General features: G+C 46.2%; 1 protein-coding gene and 1 long non-coding RNA gene across 2 annotated transcripts in view; one reads left to right on the forward strand and one right to left on the reverse strand.

Annotated features, from left to right (window-relative positions):
- hadh (hydroxyacyl-CoA dehydrogenase) overlaps nucleotides 1-6163 on the reverse strand; it is a 32911-nt gene extending 26748 nt beyond the window's left edge. Inside the window, exon 1 of the mRNA XM_067994434.1 lies at nucleotides 5950-6163. Coding sequence (XP_067850535.1) covers nucleotides 5950-6060 — 111 coding nt within the window. The 5' untranslated portion in view covers nucleotides 6061-6163. The remainder of the gene's footprint in view (nucleotides 1-5949) is intronic.
- Nucleotides 5618-18894, forward strand: part of LOC137329678 (uncharacterized) — a 54619-nt gene continuing 41342 nt past the window's right edge. The window contains exons 1-2 of the long non-coding RNA XR_010964963.1: nucleotides 5618-5835; nucleotides 8181-8465. This is a non-coding gene — a long non-coding RNA (uncharacterized lncRNA). The remainder of the gene's footprint in view (nucleotides 5836-8180; nucleotides 8466-18894) is intronic.

Below are 18894 nucleotides of genomic sequence, written 5' to 3' on the forward strand. Positions count from 1 at the left end.
TCCTTCCTTTCTTGAATAGCGGGGTTACATTTGCTACCTTCCAATCCATGGGGACCGTTCTAGAATCTAGGGAATTCTGGAAGATCAAAACCAATGCTTCCACTGACTCTGCAGCCACCTCTTTTAAAAACCTAGGATGTAGGCCATCAAGTCCAGGGAATTTGACGATTTTTAGTCCCATTAATTTCTCCAGTACTTTTTCATTACTAATCTTAATTACTTTAAGTTCCTCACTCTCATTAGACCCTTGGTTCCCCACTATTTCTGTTTTTTTGTGTCTTCTACTGTGAAGACAGATACAAACTATTTGTTTAACGTCTCTGTCATTTCCTTATTCCCCATTATAATTTCTCCTGTCTCTGCCTCAAAGGGACCCACGTTCTTTTTTTTTATTCGTTCACGGGATGTGGGCGTCGCTGGCAAGGCCGGCATTTATTGCCCATCCCTAATTGCCCTTGAGAAGGTGGTGGTGAGCCGCCTTCTTGAACCGCTGCAGTCCGTGTGGTGACGGTTCTCCCACAGTGCTGTTAGGAAGGGAGTTCCAGGATTTTGACCCAGCGACAATGAAGGAACGGCGATATATTTCCAAGTCGGGATGGTGTGTGACTTGGAGGGGAACGTGCAGGTGGTGTTGTTCCCATGCGCCTGCTGCCCTTGTCCTTCTAGGTGGTAGAGGTCGCGGGTTTGGGAGGTGCTGTCGAAGAAGCCTTGGCGAGTTGCTGCAGTGCATCCTGTGGATGGTGCACACTGCAGCTACAGTGCGCCGGTGGTGAAGGGAGTGAATGTTTAGGGTGGTGGATGGGGTGCCAATCAAGCGGGCTGCTTTATCTTGGATGGTGTCGAGCTTCTTGAGTGTTGTTGGAGCTGCACTCATCCAGGCAAGTGGAGAGTATTCCATCACACTCCTGACTTGTGCCTTGTAGATGGTGGAAAGGCTTTGGGGAGTCAGGAGGTGAGTCACTCGCCGCAGAATACCCAGCCTCTGACCTGCTCTCGTAGCCACAGTATTTATATGGCTGGTCCAGTTAAGTTTCTGGTTAATGGTGACCCCCAGGATGTTGATGGTGGGGGATTCGGCGATGGTAATGCCGTTGAATGTCAAGGGGAGGTGGTTAGACTCTCTCTTGTTGGAGATGGTCATTGCCTGGCACTTATCTGGCGCGAATGTTACTTGCCACTTATCAGCCCAAGCCTGGATGTTGTCCAGGTCTTGCTGCATGCGGGCTCGGACTGCTTCATTATCTGAGGGGTTGCGAATGGAACTGAACACTGTGCAGTCATCAGCGAACATCCCCATTTCTGACCTTATGATGGAGGGAAGGTCATTGATGAAGCAGCTGAAGATGGTTGGGCCTAGGACACTGCCCTGAGGAACTCCTGCAGCAATGCCCTGGGGCTGAGATGCTTGGCCTCCAACAACCACTACCATCTTCCTTTGTGCTAGGTATGACTCCAGCCACTGGAGAGTTTTCCCCCTGATTCCCATTGACTTCAATTTTACTAGGGCTCCTTGGTGCCACACTCGGTCAAATGCTGCCTTGATGTCAAGGGCAGTCACTCTCACCTCACCTCTGGAATTCAGCTCTTTTGTCCATGTTTGGACCAAGGCTGTAATGAGGTCTGGAGCCGAGTGGTCCTGGCAGAACCCAAACTGAGCATCGGTGAGCAGGTTATTGGTGAGTAAGTGCCGCTTGATAGCACTGTCGACGACACCTTCCATCACTTTGCTGATGATTGAGAGTAGACTGATGGGGCGGTAATTGGCCGGATTGGATTTGTCCTGCTTTTTGTGGACAGGACATACCTGGGCAATTTTCCACATTGTCGGGTGGATGCCAGTGTTGTAGCTGTACTGGAACAGCTTGGCTAGAGGCGCAGCTAGTTCTGGAGCACAAGTCTTCAGCACTACAGCTGGGATGTTGTCGGGGCCCAAAGCCTTTGCTGTATCCAGTGCACTCAGCCGTTTCTTGATATCACGTGGAGTGAATCGAATTGACGAAGACTGGCTTCCGTGATGGTGGGGATATCGGGAGGAGGCTGAGATGGATTATCCACTCGGCACTTCTGGCTGAAGATGGTTGCAAACGCTTCAGCTTTGTCTTTTGCACTCACGTGCTGGACTCCGCCATCATTGAGAATGGGGATGTTTGCAGAGCCTCCTCCTCCCGTTAGTTGTTTAATTGTCCACCACCATTCACGACTGGATGTGGCAGGACTGCAGAGCTTTGATCTGATCCGTTGGTTCTGGAATCGCTTAGCTCTGTCTATAGCATGTTGCTTCCGCTGTTTAGCATGCATGTAGTCCTGAGTTGTAGCTTCACCAGGTTGGCACCTCATTTTTAGGTACGCCTGGTGCTGCTCCTGGCATGCTCTTCTACACTCCTCATTGAACCAGGGTTGATCCCCTGGCTTGTTGGTAATGGTAGAGTGAGGAATATGCCGGGCCATGAGGTTACAGATTGTGCTGGAATACAATTCTGCTGCTGCTGATGGCCCACAGCGCCTCATGGATGCCCAGTTTTGAGCTGATAGATCTGTTCTGAATCTATCCCATTTAGCACGGTGGTCGTGCCACGCAACACGTTGGATGGTGTCCTCAGTGCGAAGACGGGATTTCATCTCCACGAGGACTGTGCGGTGGTCACTCCTACCAATACTGTCATGGACAGATGCATTTGCGACAGGTAGATTGGTGAGGACGAGGTCAAGTAAGTTTTTCCCTCGTGTTGGTTCGCTCACCACCTGCCGCAGGCCCAGTCTAGCAGCTATGTCCTTCAGGACTCGGCCAGCTCGGTCAGTAGTGGTGCTACCGAGGTACTCTTGGTGATGGACATTAAAGTCCCCCACCCAGAGTACATTTTGTGCCCTTGCTACCCTCAGTGCTTCCTCCAAGTGGTGTTCAGCAGGAGGTTTCCTTGCCCATGTTTGACCTGATGCCATGAGATTTCATGGGGTCCAGAGTCAATGTTGAGGACTCCCAGGGCCACTCCCTCCTGACTGTATATCACTGTACCGCCACCTCTGGTGGGTCTGTCCTGCCGGTGGGACAGGACATACCCAGGGATGGTGATGGAAGACTCTGGGACGTTGGCTGAAAGATATGATTCTGTGAGTATGGCTATGTCAGGCTGTTGCCTGACTAGTCTGTGGGACAGCTCTCCCAACTTTGGCACAAGTCCCCAGATGTTAGTAAGGAGGACCTTGCAGGGTCGACTGGGCTTGGTGTTTTGCCGTTGTCGTGTCCGGTGCCTAGTGGTCCGTCCGGTTTTATTCTTAGTATGACTTTTCGTAGCGAGATTTTACAACTGAGTGGCTTGCTGGGCCATTTCAGAGGGCAATTAAGAATCAACCACATTGCTGTGGGTCTGGAGTCACATATAGGCCAGACCGGGTAAGGGCGGCAGGCTTCCTTCCCTAAAGGACATTAGTGAACCAGATGGGTTTTTACGACAATCCGGTAGTTTCATGGCCATCATTACTGATACTAGTATTTTAATTCCAGATTTTTATTTTAATTAATTGAATTTAATTAATTAATTGAATTTAAATTCGCCAGCTGCCATGGCGGGATTTGAACTCATGACTCTGGATTTTAGTCCAGGCCTCTGCATTACTAGCCCAGTAACATAACCACTATGCTACCGTACCCACTTTCACTAATCTCTTCCTTTTTACATACTTGTAGAAGCTCTTACAATCTGTTTTTATATTTCTTCCTAGTTTACTCTCATATTCAATTTTCTGCTTCTATCAATTTCTTGGTCATCCTTTGCTGATTTTGAAAACCTTCCCAATCCTCAGGCTTACTACTCTTTTCGGCATCATTGTAAGAATCTACTTCTAATCTAATACTATCTTTAACTTCTCTAGTTAGCCATGATTGGATCACTTTCCCCATGGAGTTTTTATTCCTCAAGGGAACGTATACTCGTTCAGAGTTATAAATTATTTATTTAAATGTTCGCCAGTTCTTATCTACTGTCGTATCTTTTAATCTAATTTCCCAATCTACCTTAGCCAACTCGCCCCTCATACCTACGTAATTGGCTTTGTTTAAATTTAAGTTTAAAATTTAGTTATTAATTAATTTGCCAACAGGCAAACTTTGAACCCAAAGTCTATTTCAACTCTTTAAAAAAAAGGAATTAAAGCCATTCCAATGTCATTATATTCGTAAAGCGCTTCACCTGAACCCATACAGCAGCTTTAGGGTGTTCTATACAGTTATGATTCACTTTTTTTTGGTACACTCTAGCTTAACTTTAATATTTTGCAAGTTGCAAAAAAAAGTGAACTTTTCTTTTGAGGCTACGTAGTGGCCTTTTTTTTGAGACGGGGGTTTTAAAACATAACACTTAAGTGTCAGTTTGGCTTAGTTAGTAGCACTCTTCCCTCAAGAGTCAGATGGTTGTGGGTTTAAGCCATCTCCTGAGTGTTGAGCACATAATCTAAACTGAGTGACACTTTAGCACAGGACTGACAGAATGTTGGATTATTAGCGGCGTCGCCTTGCAGATCAAGCATTAAACCGAGGCCCTGTCTGTCTGTTCGAGTGGATGTAAAGGATCCCATGGCACTATTCGAAGAGTGGGGGATTTTTTTTCAAAATTGTAGCCAACATTTATCCCTCAACCAACACCATCGAAAATAGATTACCTGGTCATTTAATCTGCTTTCACCTTGCTGTGCGCAAGTATGGTAGTTATGGTGCTAGACTAGCAACCAAGAGGTCACAAGTTCAATTCCCATCATAGCAATTTGAGAAATTAAATCCAATGCATCTGGTAATTTGAATGTTGAAACACAGTTGAAACCCAATTGGTTCACTAACATCGTGCAGGTCAACAGAAGCTCTACCCAGTCTGGCCTATACGTGACTCCAGTCCCATACTAACATGGTTAACACCCTTGATGCCCTCAAGGCAGCCAGGGATGGGCAATAAATGTTGCTTGTCCACTCCCCAAGAACAAAGATTTTTTTAAAAAAATTGGCTGCATTATTTGCCTTAACAGGGACTGCTCTTCAAAATTGGCTGTGAAGCACTTTGGGATGTCCTGAGAAGGTGAAGGCAGCTTGACATCATCCAGGATAAAGCAGTCTGTTTGATCCGCACCCCATCCACCAGCTTAAACATCCACTCCCTCCGCTACCAGCGTTCTGTGGTTGCAGTGTGTTCTATCTACAGGATGCACTTCAGCGACTCACCACGGCTTCTTCGGCAACACCTCCCAAACCCACGACCTCCACCACCAAGAAGGTCAAGGGCAGCAGGTGGATGGGAACACCATTGCCTCCAAGTTACCCTCCAACTCACACACCATCACGACTTGGACGTATATCACCGTTCCTTCATCGTTGCTGGATCGAAATCCTGGAACTCCCTACCTAACAGCACTGTGGGAGCATCTTCACCACACGGACTGCAGCGGTTCAAGAAGGTGGCTCACCACCACCTTCTCAAGGGCAACTAGAGATGGGCAATAAATGCCTGCTTTGCTAGTCACATCCTGAGAATGAATTAGACAAATATAAATGCAAGTTTTTTTTTTAAACGTGCCCTGATCACAATAGGTCGATCCTACTGCAGGAACTGCGCAACCAAAACATGCAACGGTTTATATAGTATGGAGAATCCACTAAGACAGTAACCCAGATCAATGCACCCCGCTGTCCTGAGCCCGGCCCCAGCATGTGGGAGGGACGGACCGCGCGCGGCTCCATTCGAACGTTGGCCCTGATGTCGTTAACATTCAATTTTAAACCCGGCCCCGAGCGCCCAACGGACCCAGCTCGCGAGCCACGGGGCGAGGATCGCCGCGTCCCCTGCCTCACTCGTAAGTTACCGGGCCGAAAAGTGAGTCTGAGAGGGGGAGGGAGGGTGGTCATTGCTGTCACCGCCCAGCCGCTGGACGAGTGTCCTCGATCACTGCTCAATTCGAACCTATTACCTGCGCAATGCCAGCGCCCATGAGCCCGCCGCCGATCACCGTGACGTGTTTAATGGCCAGGCTCTTGGTAGAGGACATGGATCTGAGGAACTGGTGGGTGACAAACGCCATTGTGCCCAGCGCTGAATCCACTTTGCTGGAGCTGTTAATGCAGCCGCTAATATTGAGGGACTAGCTCCCCGGCCTGTCAATCATAGCACAGGGCAGAGGCTCTCCCTGTTCAGTCAATCATTGTAGGAGGAGGAGCTCTCCATCGTGTCAATCATTGTATAGGGCGGAGCTCCCGCTCCATCAGTCATTATATCCCTCGGGATTGGGTCGCCCTGTTCAATTGTGGTGGGGGAGGAGCTCCCCGTCCTGTCAATCATTGTATGGGGAGGAGCTCCTGATGAATCAGTCAGGAATAAAAACAGAAAATGCGAGACATACTCAGTAGGTCAGGCAGTATCTGTGGAGAAAGAAATGGAGTTAACGGTTCAGGTCATTGACTTTTGTCGGAACTGGAAAAAACGGAAGATTAAACAGTTTTTAAGCAAGTACAGAGCCAGGGAAAGGGGGCAAGAAGGGGAGGAAAGAATAAAAGGGAATGTCTCTGATAGGGTAGGGGGCAGGAGTGATTCAAAAGGGATGATGGTGCAAGGCAAGGAGGGTTGCAAGGCAATGGTGTCATTGAACAAGGGTTGTTTTTGTTGGAACAGAAGGCTGAGTGGTGATTTAATTGAAGTGTATAAAATTTATGAGGGGCCTACATGGAGTGGATAGGAAGGACCTATTTCTCTTAGCAGAGGGGTCAGTGACCAGGAGGCATAGATTTAAAGTAATTGGTAGAAGGATTAGAGGAGGGAGAGGAACAGTGGAGCTTGACAAAAACAGGTGACGTGTGTACTGGATTTAGCATTGGTTAGGTGGAGATCTGAATGAGTTGGCGCTTGGGAGGCCATAAAATGTGAGCTTAGAGGAGTCAAAGACAGGGATAAATGTATCAGCATCCATGGGGATGAAGCAGGGACAAAAACTGGTAATGTTTTGAAGGTGGAAATAGAAGGTGGAAACACAAGATTTTCATCTTGTGCCCAGGCAGTAACCTGGTGGAGCGGATTGGGTGTCTGTTTATAGAAACCTCCCAATTTTTGTTCTATTGAAATCGATGGCAACAAAATCAGGTGGTTTATGTAATGGCCAGTCTACAATGCCAATTTTACACCCGGGCAGCAAGTTGAAAATCTATCCTAAGGTCTTGGCAATGAACTGGATGTGGGGTTTGAAGTTCAGCTCAAAGTCGAACTGGAGGTCAAGGTTGTACACCATTGGACTCAGACTGAATGAGCAGATAGGGAGGACGGTGGAATTGGGAAAGAGAGCAGCTTTTGGTGAGAATCGAACAGGCTGGCATTGATCTTGGCAATGTTTAACTGGAGGGAGTTTTGGCTAATCTTTGACTTGATGTCTGAGAGTCAATCAGACAGCCCAGCAGCAGTCATGGTGTCTAGGATGGCAGTGGAGAGGTATATCGGCATACATCTGGAAACTGACCCCATGCTTATGGATTATTTCACTGAGAGGCAGCATAAGGAATAGGAGAGGACCATGCACGTTGGAGGTGACTATGTGGGGGTAAGAGGAGAAGGGCTGTTTACAGATAGGGGTAACTGATTTGAAAAAAAAATCAATTTTAAAAGACTGTACACTAACTCAAAGAATTTCTGAAATGAATATTGGTCCACAGACTGTTCTAGAAATCCAATGTAGGGTGATTAACACTGCAAACTAATACATAGAATTGCACAGAATTACATGGAATATACAGCACAGAAACAGGCCCTTCAGCCCAACTGGTCTATACTGGCATTTAGGCTCCACTTGAGCCTCTTCCCACCACTCTTCACCTAACCCTCTCAGCATAACCTTCTATTCCTTTCTCTCTCATGTGCTTATCTAGCTTCCCCTTAAATGCATCTATGCTATTTGCCTCAACTACTCCTTGTGGTAGTGAGTTCCACATTCTGACCACTCTCTGGAAAAAGAAGTTTCTCCTGAATTCCCTATTGGATTTATTGGTGATTCTTATATTTATGGATATACAAATCCTATGGGAGGCATAGCATCAAATATTTTGGCTAGTTTAATTTATGCAGATTCTTTGTGATGTCCCTTGTGTAACTGGCACTCTCATCACTTCACTAATATTTCATATTGGAATGTTCAAACGATCCTCTTTCTCATCCTCACAGATCTGTTTCCAAGAATGGCCATCATTGGACAGACAGTTCCATTGACATTTTGAAATGTGGATTGTGAATGGACAATGAGCCAATGTAAGACCAAATTTGCTCTCCATTGACAGTTTAGCTACATCTGGCACCCAAAATACAAAGGACTGCATCAAGCTTGCAAATATCAGAAGCAGTTCCATTTTTGCCAACTGCTCTCACACACAAACACATCAACCTGTGGGGGAAAACAAGAAATCAAAATGGAAAAGACAACAGCAACGAAGGGGCTTTCATGCAATACAAGTAAGCTTTATAATCAGAACCTCCATTTACTTTAGTTTGACTCACTAGACCAGTGTAGTGTTATTTCAAGTCACATGTGTGGGCAGAAAGATGCCCTTTTTGAACTCAGTCCTTACGTTGTTCTCACAGGTCTAAAAAAAAATCCTGTTCAGACCTGACCAGTTTTCATAGGACCCAGTCTCACTCAGTCCATTGAGTGGAGATGCTCAGTGAACATGTAGGACGTCCCTACTAGGATGAGGGAAAATCAGTGAACAAATCACCCTTCACGTCGCTCAACAGTTGATTTAGCAGAGGGTCAGAGCAGATTGCCTACCCACCCTTTCAGTCAAGAAACGGTGAGGGAGGAGGGAAAGAGTTAAATGAAGGGAAAGAATAAAGAAAAGCAATTAATAAAATAGTTATGTTTTTATGATACTATGATTGTTAAGGTTGTCACAAAAGTTGGGATGTAATTTTTTTTTAAAGTTAAAATGTTTGTCTCTCACTGGTCTCTATTTACACTATGGAAGTTTACAGCACAGAAGGAGATCATTTAGCCCATCATGTCTGTGCCAGCTCTTTGCTAGAGCAATCCAAAACTAACCCCACTGCCCTGCTCTCTCCCCAAAGCCTGTATCTTACTCTGCTTCAAATATTTATCCAAATGTCCCTGAAGATGCAATGATCTCTGCCTCAACCACTCCCTTTGGCAAACCATTCCATGCTCCCAACAACTCTCTAATGTACCGCGGTCTTCACTGGGTGCACATCCTCTAATAGGAAGTGAAGAGCCCAGCGTTAGCTTCAATGAAACTAAGACCCATGGATGAAGCAAGAGGATCACGCTCTCCCCTTGACCAATCATATTGCAGCATTTTTGACACTCTGTGAACAGTTTCTGCAAGCTTGGAATGTAAAATTCAGAAAGTGAAAGGCACAACACTAAATCTAAAAACAGTTATAGACAGCGAACCTGTTTTAAGCGTACCTGTTTTGTGGTGATATTAGTTACTTTCCAGCTGGGCAGATGAGCGTGCTGGTGCTGGTGCATTGTTTCCACTGATTCCAGCCAGCGACATCCCCTTAATTCGAAGCTGTCATTATCGCTGGCGAACCAGGAGGAGCAAGTTCCTGATTTCCGCATTTCACTGCACATATACAAATGCCAGAACTTGATCCTTGATTTTGCCACTAACAACGGTGAGTGCTGTTGAGCTCACTTTTTAAAAAAAAAAGTAATTTCTGGGCCAATAATACCACGCACTGCAATTTCAGCCTATGTAATTCTTATTTAGGTTGTATTGTGGCTGGTTTATAGTCAGTGGGTGGCGCTATGTAGCAACAGAACAGTGTAATAGAAGCACTCAAATGCCCATAATTTAGGGTTACCAATTTACAGTGAGTAATCCAAATTCCATTTTTTTTAACGTTTGATCTCAGTATTTTTACCAGTGTATTAGGAATCGATTTCCACATTTCCATCCATTTTTTTTCTGTGAAAACCAATAATCAGTGGTCTTGCCCCTATTTCTTTTAAAGAAAGAACTTGGATTTATAAAGCACCCTTCACGACCTCATGACATTCCAACGTGCTTTACATCCAATTAATTATTTTTGAAGTGTAGTCATTGTTGTTGGATAGGCAAATACAGCAGCCAACATGTGCACAGTGAGGACCCACAAACAGCAAGAAGAACAATGCAGATTACAGGAGTGTTTAAAATTATGAAAGGATGGGACAAGGCAGATATAAGCAGATTATTTATAATAATTGAGGGGCCATAAATACAAGATTAAATGTAAGAGATTTCAAACAGAGAGCAAGAGAAACTTCTTTACACAGGGTTGAGACTGTGGAATTCACTACCACGACTAATGGTTGAGGCAGAAACTGTCAACATTCAAGATGAGATTGTATAGGAGGATGAAGGAAAAGGGAATGAAGAGATATGGGAACAGGTTAGATAAATCTGATTAGGATTATTTGCTCGTGTGGAAGGTAACTACTGACATGGCTACGTTTGGCCAAATGGCCTGTTTCTGTGTTGTAATTTCTATAAATAACCAGATAATCTGTTTTGGTGGTGTTTACTGAGGGATAAATGTTGGCCAGGACACCAAGAGGACTCCATGCTCTTCAGAGTGCCATGAGATCTTTTACATCACCTAAGCAGGCAGACAGGATCACAGACATCTCATCAGAAAGACGGCACCTCCAACAATGCAGCACTCCCTTAGCGTAACACTGAAGTCAGGCTAGATTATGTGCTCGATTCCTAGAGTGGGGCATAAATCCACTATATTCCTACTCTGATGAAAAAGTGCTATCAACTGAGCAAAGAATAACACTAACAAATTATTGAGGACAGAAGAGTTTATTCCCCCCTCACCCCCATTTGGATTTTTTGTTGTCTGTTGCATTTCTCCGTCACCATTTTGCAACCAGTCTTTCATAGAACCCTCTGCAAAGAAAGTCCACTCCTGATGGACCAACACCTCCCTTCCCCTTGCATACAACAGAAACAAAGCTACTTATCAGTGTTCCAAACAAAGAGATGGAAATACCACCCACCACTTTGCCCTATGCTGTAACAAATTTCCCATTTGCTGGACATATATTGACACTGGAATAAACGGGTAACTCCCAGACTTGCTGGATCTCGCCATAGGTCGGGGATTTCATGGACTTTGTAATGGGTGGTTCCTCAGCCTGACCTTACAATGCCAGCGGCAGAGGAGCGACCGGGGACAGGGACTCAACGCCAGGAGTTCCTGTGACCCCTGGATCTTATAGGGACCCGACACATCATTGGCAGCAGTATGTCCCAGGAGTACCAGGTTGCTGTTTGGTTGTGTGTCCCACGGGGGTCCAGGCCCAGGAGACAGCCTGGATTCCCAAAGATTTGAAAAGTTTTGGAATGTTTTTTGGTTCCCTTACAAAGGCAGCCAATGGTCAGCAAATGAGCCAACGTTGGCTGGAGGTATTTAAATGAGGTGACCTTCCCCTGATCCAGCAGACTCCAGTTGCGACATTAAGGAGAGTGGGTGGGGTAATGGACTAATAAATTCTTAAGCAGCTAAGAAATTTTGATGACCAGAGCCTGTGAAATGTTTATTTTCAGGCTCTTTGTCAATGGAGGTCATCCTATCTAGCATGGATTTGTAAAGGTAGGTCATGTTAGACTAATCTAGGTAATTTTTTTTAAGGAGGCCACCAACATGGTGGATAGGGGAGTGTCTATGGATGTTGTCTATATAGACTTCCAGAAGTCATTTGATAAGGTTTTGCACAAGAGATTATTAGCAAAAATGAAAGGGCACGGAATTGGAGGTAACCTTGTGACATGGTTTGGTAATTTGTTTGGAGGTAGGAGATGGAGAGTAGGGATAAAGGGAATGTTCTTTGATTTGGGGGGTGGTGGTGGTGGTGGTGGTGGTTGGGGGGAGGGGGTTAAAGTGGTGTTCTCAGGGATTTGTATTGGCCTTAACTTTTCACCATATGTATTAGTGACTTGGATGAAAGAATAAAGAGTTGTATTTCCAAGTTTGCAGATGAGTAAGTTAGGAGACACAGTAAGTTGTGTAGATGGGAGCTGAGTTACAAAGGGACATAGACAGACTAAGTGAGTGGGCTAAACTATGGCAGACGGAATTCAATGTGGGGAAGTATGAGGTCATCCACTTTAGATCCGAGAAAGTCGAATCCAAATATTTTCTTAATGGTGAGAGACTAGGAGCTGTGGAGGAGCAAAAGGATTTGGGTGTCCATGTGCATGGATCACTAAATGCTCATGCATAGTACAAAAGTAATCAAAAAGGCTAATAGAATGTTGGCCTTTTTCTCAAGGGGGTTGGAATACAAAAGTGAGGAAGTGATGCTTCAGTTATTCAGAGCCTTGGTCAGATTCCATCTGGAGTACTGCATTCAGTTCTGGACACTGAACCTCAGGAAAGATATATTGGCCTTGGAAGGGGACAATGCAGATTTGCCAGAATGATACAGGAGCTTAAATGGTTAAATTATGAGGACAGGTTGCATAAACTTGGTTTATATTCCCTTGAGTTTAGAAGGTTGAGGAGTGATCTAATCGAGATCTTTAAAATGATAAACTGATTCAAATGTGTAGATAAAATCTTAAAGGGAGTGCAGGAACAGAATCCTGGGGATGTATGTCCACAAATCTTTGAAGGTGGCAGGACAAGTTGAGAAGTCTATTAAAAAGCATATGGGATCTTTGTCTTTATTAATAGATGTGGAGATGCCGGTGATGGACTGGGGTTGACAATTGTAAACAATTTTACAACACCAAGTTATAGTCCAACTATTTTATTTGAAAATCACAAGCTTTCGGAGGCTTCCTCCTTCCTCAGGTGAATGTGGAAATGAAATCCTCGAACCTATCGCATTTATAAAGCACAGAACAATACCTGGTGATTACAGATAGTCTTTCCAACTGCCCGTTGCCAAGGCAATCAGAGTGTTCAGACAGAGAGGTGTTACCTACAGGGCCACCGAATATACAAATACTAAAAAAAAAGAGAGAGAGAGGCAGAAACATAGAAACATCCGGAAGGAAGAGAAAGTCAGCAAATGACCCGTTATATTAAAAACAGATAACTTTTGTTCGCTGGTGGGGTTACGTGTAGCGTGACATGAACCCACGATCCTGGTTGAGGCCGTCCTCATGGGTGCGGAACTTGGCTATCAATTTCTGCTCGACGATTTTGCGTTGTCGTGTGTCTCGAAGGCCGCCTTGGAATACGCTTACCCGAAGGTCGGTGGCTGAATGTCCTTGACTGCTGAAGTGTTCCCCGACTGGGAGGGAACCCTCCTGTCTGGCGATTGTTGCGTGGTGTCCGTTCATCCGTTGTCGGAGCGTTTGCATGGTCTCGCCAATGTACCATGCTCTGGGGCATCCTTTCCTGCAACGTACGAGGTAGACAACGTTGGCCGAGTCACAGGAGTATGAACCATGCACCTGGTGGGTGGTGTTCTCTCGTGTGATGGTGGTATCTGTGTCGATGATCTGGCATGTCTTGCAGAGGTTACCGTGGCAGGGTTGTGTGGTGTTGTGGACGCTGTTCTCCTGAAAGCTGGGTAATTTGCTGCGAACAAATGGTCTGTTTGAGGTTGGGTGGTTGTTTAAAGACGAGTAGTGGAGGTGTGGGGATGGCCATAGCGAGGTGTTCGTCGTCATTGATGACATGTTGAAGGCTGGGGAGAACATGGCGTAGTTTCTCCGCTCCGGGGAAGTACTGGACGACGAAGGGTACTCTGTTGGTTGCGTCCCATGTTAGTCTTCTGAGGAGGTCTATGCGATTTTTCGCTGTGGCCCGTCGGAACTGTCGATCGATGAGTCGAGCGTCATATCCCGTTCTTACTAGGTCGTCTTTCAGCGTCTGTAGGTGTCCACATACAACTCGGATTACGCTGAGAGACTCTGCCGTCGTACCTCTCGCACACTCCGCAACCATCTCGTACACCAACTCTACAGCAGACGCCGCAACCTCGAAACTATGATAGAGTCCATACTCTCAACCTGTACTCAGGACACAGCAGACCAGCTACGAGATACCGCCAAACAGACGAGGCAACGGAACTACGCTGCCTACATGAAAACCAAGAGCAGGAGGCTTGAGAAACTCGGCATCACCACCAGCATCGACCAAGCTTCCCCTGGTACCACGGTTGCAACCACAGGGAAGTCTATCGTCAATTTGTCCGACCACACCCTTCAACCAGACGAAATCGAAGTTCTCAGCCGAGGGCTCAATTTCTGCCCCACTACCAAAATGGACCCCATTAGTCTCGCGGCGGACACAGAGGAATTCATCAGGAGAATGAGGCTCCGGGAATTCTTCCACAAACCCCAAGATTTCAGCCGCGAACCCAATGAGACAATCAACGATCCGGAACAGCAGACAGAGGGATCCGCGGTACAGCAACCGAAGAGGAAAGAGTCAAACTGGACTCCTCCGGAGGGTCGCTGCCCTCAGCTTGACATGTATGCTCAAGCTGTCAGGAAATGCGTCAATGCCAGATTCATCAGCCGCACTCAGAAGACAGTCCAGAATGTCACCCGAGCACAACGCAACGCCATCAACGCTCTCAAGACCAACTGCAACATCGTCATCAAACCAGCGGACAAAGGAGGAGCCATCGTCATACAGAACAGAACGGACTATTGCAAAGAAGCATACCGACAACTGGACAACCAGGAACACTACAGACGGTTACCCGTAGCTCTGACTAAAGAACACACCCACCAGCTCAACAAACTGATCAAGACCTTCGATCCAGACCTTCAAAGCATCCTACGCGCTCTCATCCCATGTACTTCCCGCGTGGGAGACTTCTACTGCCTCCCAAAGATACACAAAGCCAACACACCCGGACGTCCTATCGTATCAGGCAACGGAACCCTGTGTGAGAACCTCTCTGGATACATCGAGGGCATCCTGAAACCCACCGTACAGGGAACCCCCAGCTTCTGTTGCGACACTACAGACTTCCTACAAAAACTCAGTACCCACGGACCAGTTGAACCAGGAACACTTCTCACCACGATGGACGTCTCGGCACTCTACACCAGTATCCCCCATGATGACGGCATCGCTGCGACAGCATCAATACTCAACAGCCAATCTCCAGACGCCATCCTACAACTCATCCGCTTCATCCTGGATCACAATGTCTTCAACTTCGATAACCAGTTCTTTACCCAAACACACGGAACAGCCATGGGGACCAAATTCGCACCCCAATACGCCAACATTTTCATGCACAAGTTCGAGCAGGACTTCTTCACTGCACAGGACCTCCAACCAACGCTATACACCAGATACATCGACAACATTTTCTTTCTATGGACCCATGGTGAAGAATCACTAAAGACACTACACGATAACATCAACAAGTTCCATCCCACCATCAAGCTCACCATGGACTACTCCTCAGAATCCGTTTCTTTCTTGGACACACGAATCTCCATCAAAGACGGGCACCTCAGCACCTCACTCTACCGCAAGCCCACGGACAACCTCACTATGCTCCACTTTTCCAGCTTCCACCCTAACCACGTCAAAGAGGCCATCCCCTATGGACAGGCCCTGCGAATACACAGGGTCTGCTCAGACGCGGAGGAACGCGATGGACACCAACAGACGCTGAAAGAGGCCCTAGTAAGAACGGGATATGACGCTCGACTCATCGATCGACAGTTCCGACGGGCCACAGCGAAAAATCGCATAGACCTCCTCAGAAGACTAACATGGGACGCAACCAACAGAGTACCCTTCATCGTCCAGTACTTCCCCGGAGCGGAGAAACTACGCCATGTTCTCCGCAGCCTTCAACATGTCATCAATGACGACGAACACCTCGCTATGGCCATCCCCACATCTCCACTACTCGCCTTTAAACAGCCACCCAACCTCAAACAGACCATCGTTCGCAGCAAATTACCCAGCTTTCAGGAGAACAGTGTCCACGACACCACACAACCCTGCCACGGTAACCTCTGCAAGACATGCCAGATCATCGACACAGATACCACCATCACACGAGAGAACACCACCCACCAGGTGCATGGTTCATACTCCTGTGCCTCGGCCAACGTTGTCTACCTCGTACGTTGCAGGAAAGGATGCCCCAGAGCATGGTACATCGGCGAGACCATGCAAACGCTCCGACAACGGATGAACGGACACCGCGCAACAATCGCTAGACAGAAGGGTTCCCTCCCAGTCGGGGAACACTTCAGCAGTCAAGGACATTCAGCCACCGACCTTCGGGTAAGCGTACTCCAAGGCGGCCTTCGAGACACACGACAACGCAAAATCATCGAGCAGAAATTGATAGCCAAGTTCCGCACCCATGAGGACGGCCTCAACCGGGATCTTGGGTTCATGTCACGCTACACGTAACCCCACCAGCGAACAAAAGTTATCTGTTTTTAATATAACGGGTCATTTGCTGTCTTTCTCTTCCTTCCGGATGTTTCTATGTTTCTGCCTCTTTTTTTTTAGTGTTTGTATATTCGGTGGCCCTGTAGGTAACACCTCTCTGTCTGAACACTCTGATTGCCTTGGCAACGGGCAGTTGGAAAGACTATCTGTAATCACCAGGTATTGTTCTGTGCTTTATAAATGCGATAGGTTCGAGGATTTCATTTCCACATTCACCTGAGGAAGGAGGAAGCCTCCGAAAGCTTGTGATTTTCAAATAAAATAGTTGGACTATAACTTGGTGTTGTAAAATTGTTTACAATTTATTAATAGAAGCATAGAGTACAAAAGCAAGGAAGTTATGCTAAACCTTTTATAAAACACTGGTTAGGCCTCAGCTAGAGTATTGTTTAATTCTGGGCACCATACTTTAGGAGGATTGATTAGGGTAGTGCAGTGGATGTTGTCTACATGGATTTTAATAAGGCATTTGACAAGGTCCCACATGGCAGATAGGTCAGAAAGGTAAAAGCCCATTGGATACGGGGAAATGTTGCAAATTGGATCCAAAATTGGCTCAGTAACAGGAAACAAAAGGTAAAAGTTGATGGATGTCTTTGCAAATGGAAATCCATTTCCATTGGTGTGCCACAGGGCTCAGTGTTGGGTCCCTTGCTGTTTGTGGTATATATTAATGATTTGGATTTGAATGTAGGGGGCATGATTGGCAAATTTGCAGATGACTCAAAAATTGGCCGTGTAATTGATAGTGAAGAGGATAGCTGTAGACTCCAAGAAGATTTCAATGGGTTAGTGGAGTGGGCGGAAAAGTGGCAAATGGAGTTCAACCTGGAGAAGTGTGAGGTAATGCACTTAGGGAAGGCAAACAGTAAAAGGGAGTATGCAGTAAATAGCAATATATTGAGAGGGGTAGAGGAAGTGAGAGACCTTGGAGTGCATGTGCACAGGTCCCTGAGGGTGGCAGTACAGGTAGATAAGGGTGTGAAGAAGGCATACGGAATGCTATCTGTTATTAGCCGAGGTATAGAATACAAAAGCAGGGATGTAATGATGGAACTGTGTAAAACGCTGGTAAGGCCACAGCTGGAGTATTGTGCGCAGTTCTGGTCACCACATTACAGGAAGGACGTAATTGCTCTGGAGAGAGTGCAGAGAAGATTTTATAAGAATGTTGCCAGGGCTTGAAAATTGCAGCTATGAGGAGAGATTGGATAGGTTGGGGTTGTTTTCCTTGGAGCAGAGGAGGCTGAGGGGTGATTTGATTGAGGTGTACAAAATTATGCGAGGCCCAGATAGAGTAGACAGGAAGTACCTGTTACCCCCAGCAGAGAGTTCAAGAACTAGAGGACATAGATTTAAGCTGATTGGCGGAAGGATTAGAGGGGACATGAGGAAAAACCTTTTTACCCAGCGGGTGATGGGTGTATGGAATTCGTTGCCCAAATTGGTGGTAGAGGCAGGGCCCCTCAACTCTTTTTAAAAAGTATCTGGACCTGCACCTAAAGTGCTGTAAGCTGCAGGGCTACAGACCAAGTGCTGGAAGGTGGGATTAGAATGGGCACCTGGTTGTTCTTTGAGCCGGCACGGACACAATGGGCCGAATGGCCCCCTTCTGTGCTGTATCTTTTCTATGATTTGTTATATGCAACATTATGTCCTGCGCCTTACCTTTTGCTCTGCGCCTTACCTTTTGCTGTCCGCCTCTCCCCTCTCTCTCCTCCTTTAAGACACGCCTTAAACATATTCAATGACTCAGCATCCACAGCCCTTTGGAGTAGCGAATTCCAAAGATTTACAACCCACCTGCCTGCCACATGGTTAGTGCTGCAAACCATCAGGTCAAGGTGCAGGGCTATTTGTGTGCTTTTGATTACAGTAATTGTCATGCGCGACACCAGCTATTTGTCGTTGTCCCAGTTCTTTCAAGAAATTAAGCGTACTGACATGAGGTCCTGCTGATTCAATAAACAGAAGCCACCACCTGACTCTAAAGTATCATTGGACATGGGTCTAAATACAATAAATGATGTCTTGTTAAGTATCTGCTTAAAAGATAAATGGATAACCAAGCAAATGCAAGTGAATTGCAGTCACAGCACACATTTTTTATTGTTGCAATTAAGGTAATCTGTCTGTCTCAAATGAGAGATCAAAAGAGTAAACTTAAAATCATGGAAAATTTACGCCACAGGAGGCCATTCAGCCGATCGTGTCTGCGCCTGCTAAAATGAGCCACCCAGCCTAATCCCACTTTCCAGCACATGTTTCATAGCCTTGTAGGTAAGGGCACTTCAGGTGCACATCCAGGGACTTTTTAAATGAGTTGAGGGTTTCTGCCTCTACTACCCTCTGGGTGAAAAAACATTTCCTCAGCTCCCCTCTAATCCTTCTACCAATCACTTTAAATTTGTGCCCCCTAAATTCATTTTAGCAGTGATGAGGTGTTTCTCAGCTGTTTGCCTGAAATCCTTTATTCATA

This window comes from Heptranchias perlo, chromosome 1 (genome assembly GCF_035084215.1).
Source record: "Heptranchias perlo isolate sHepPer1 chromosome 1, sHepPer1.hap1, whole genome shotgun sequence".
NCBI classification, from domain to species: domain Eukaryota; kingdom Metazoa; phylum Chordata; class Chondrichthyes; order Hexanchiformes; family Hexanchidae; genus Heptranchias; species Heptranchias perlo.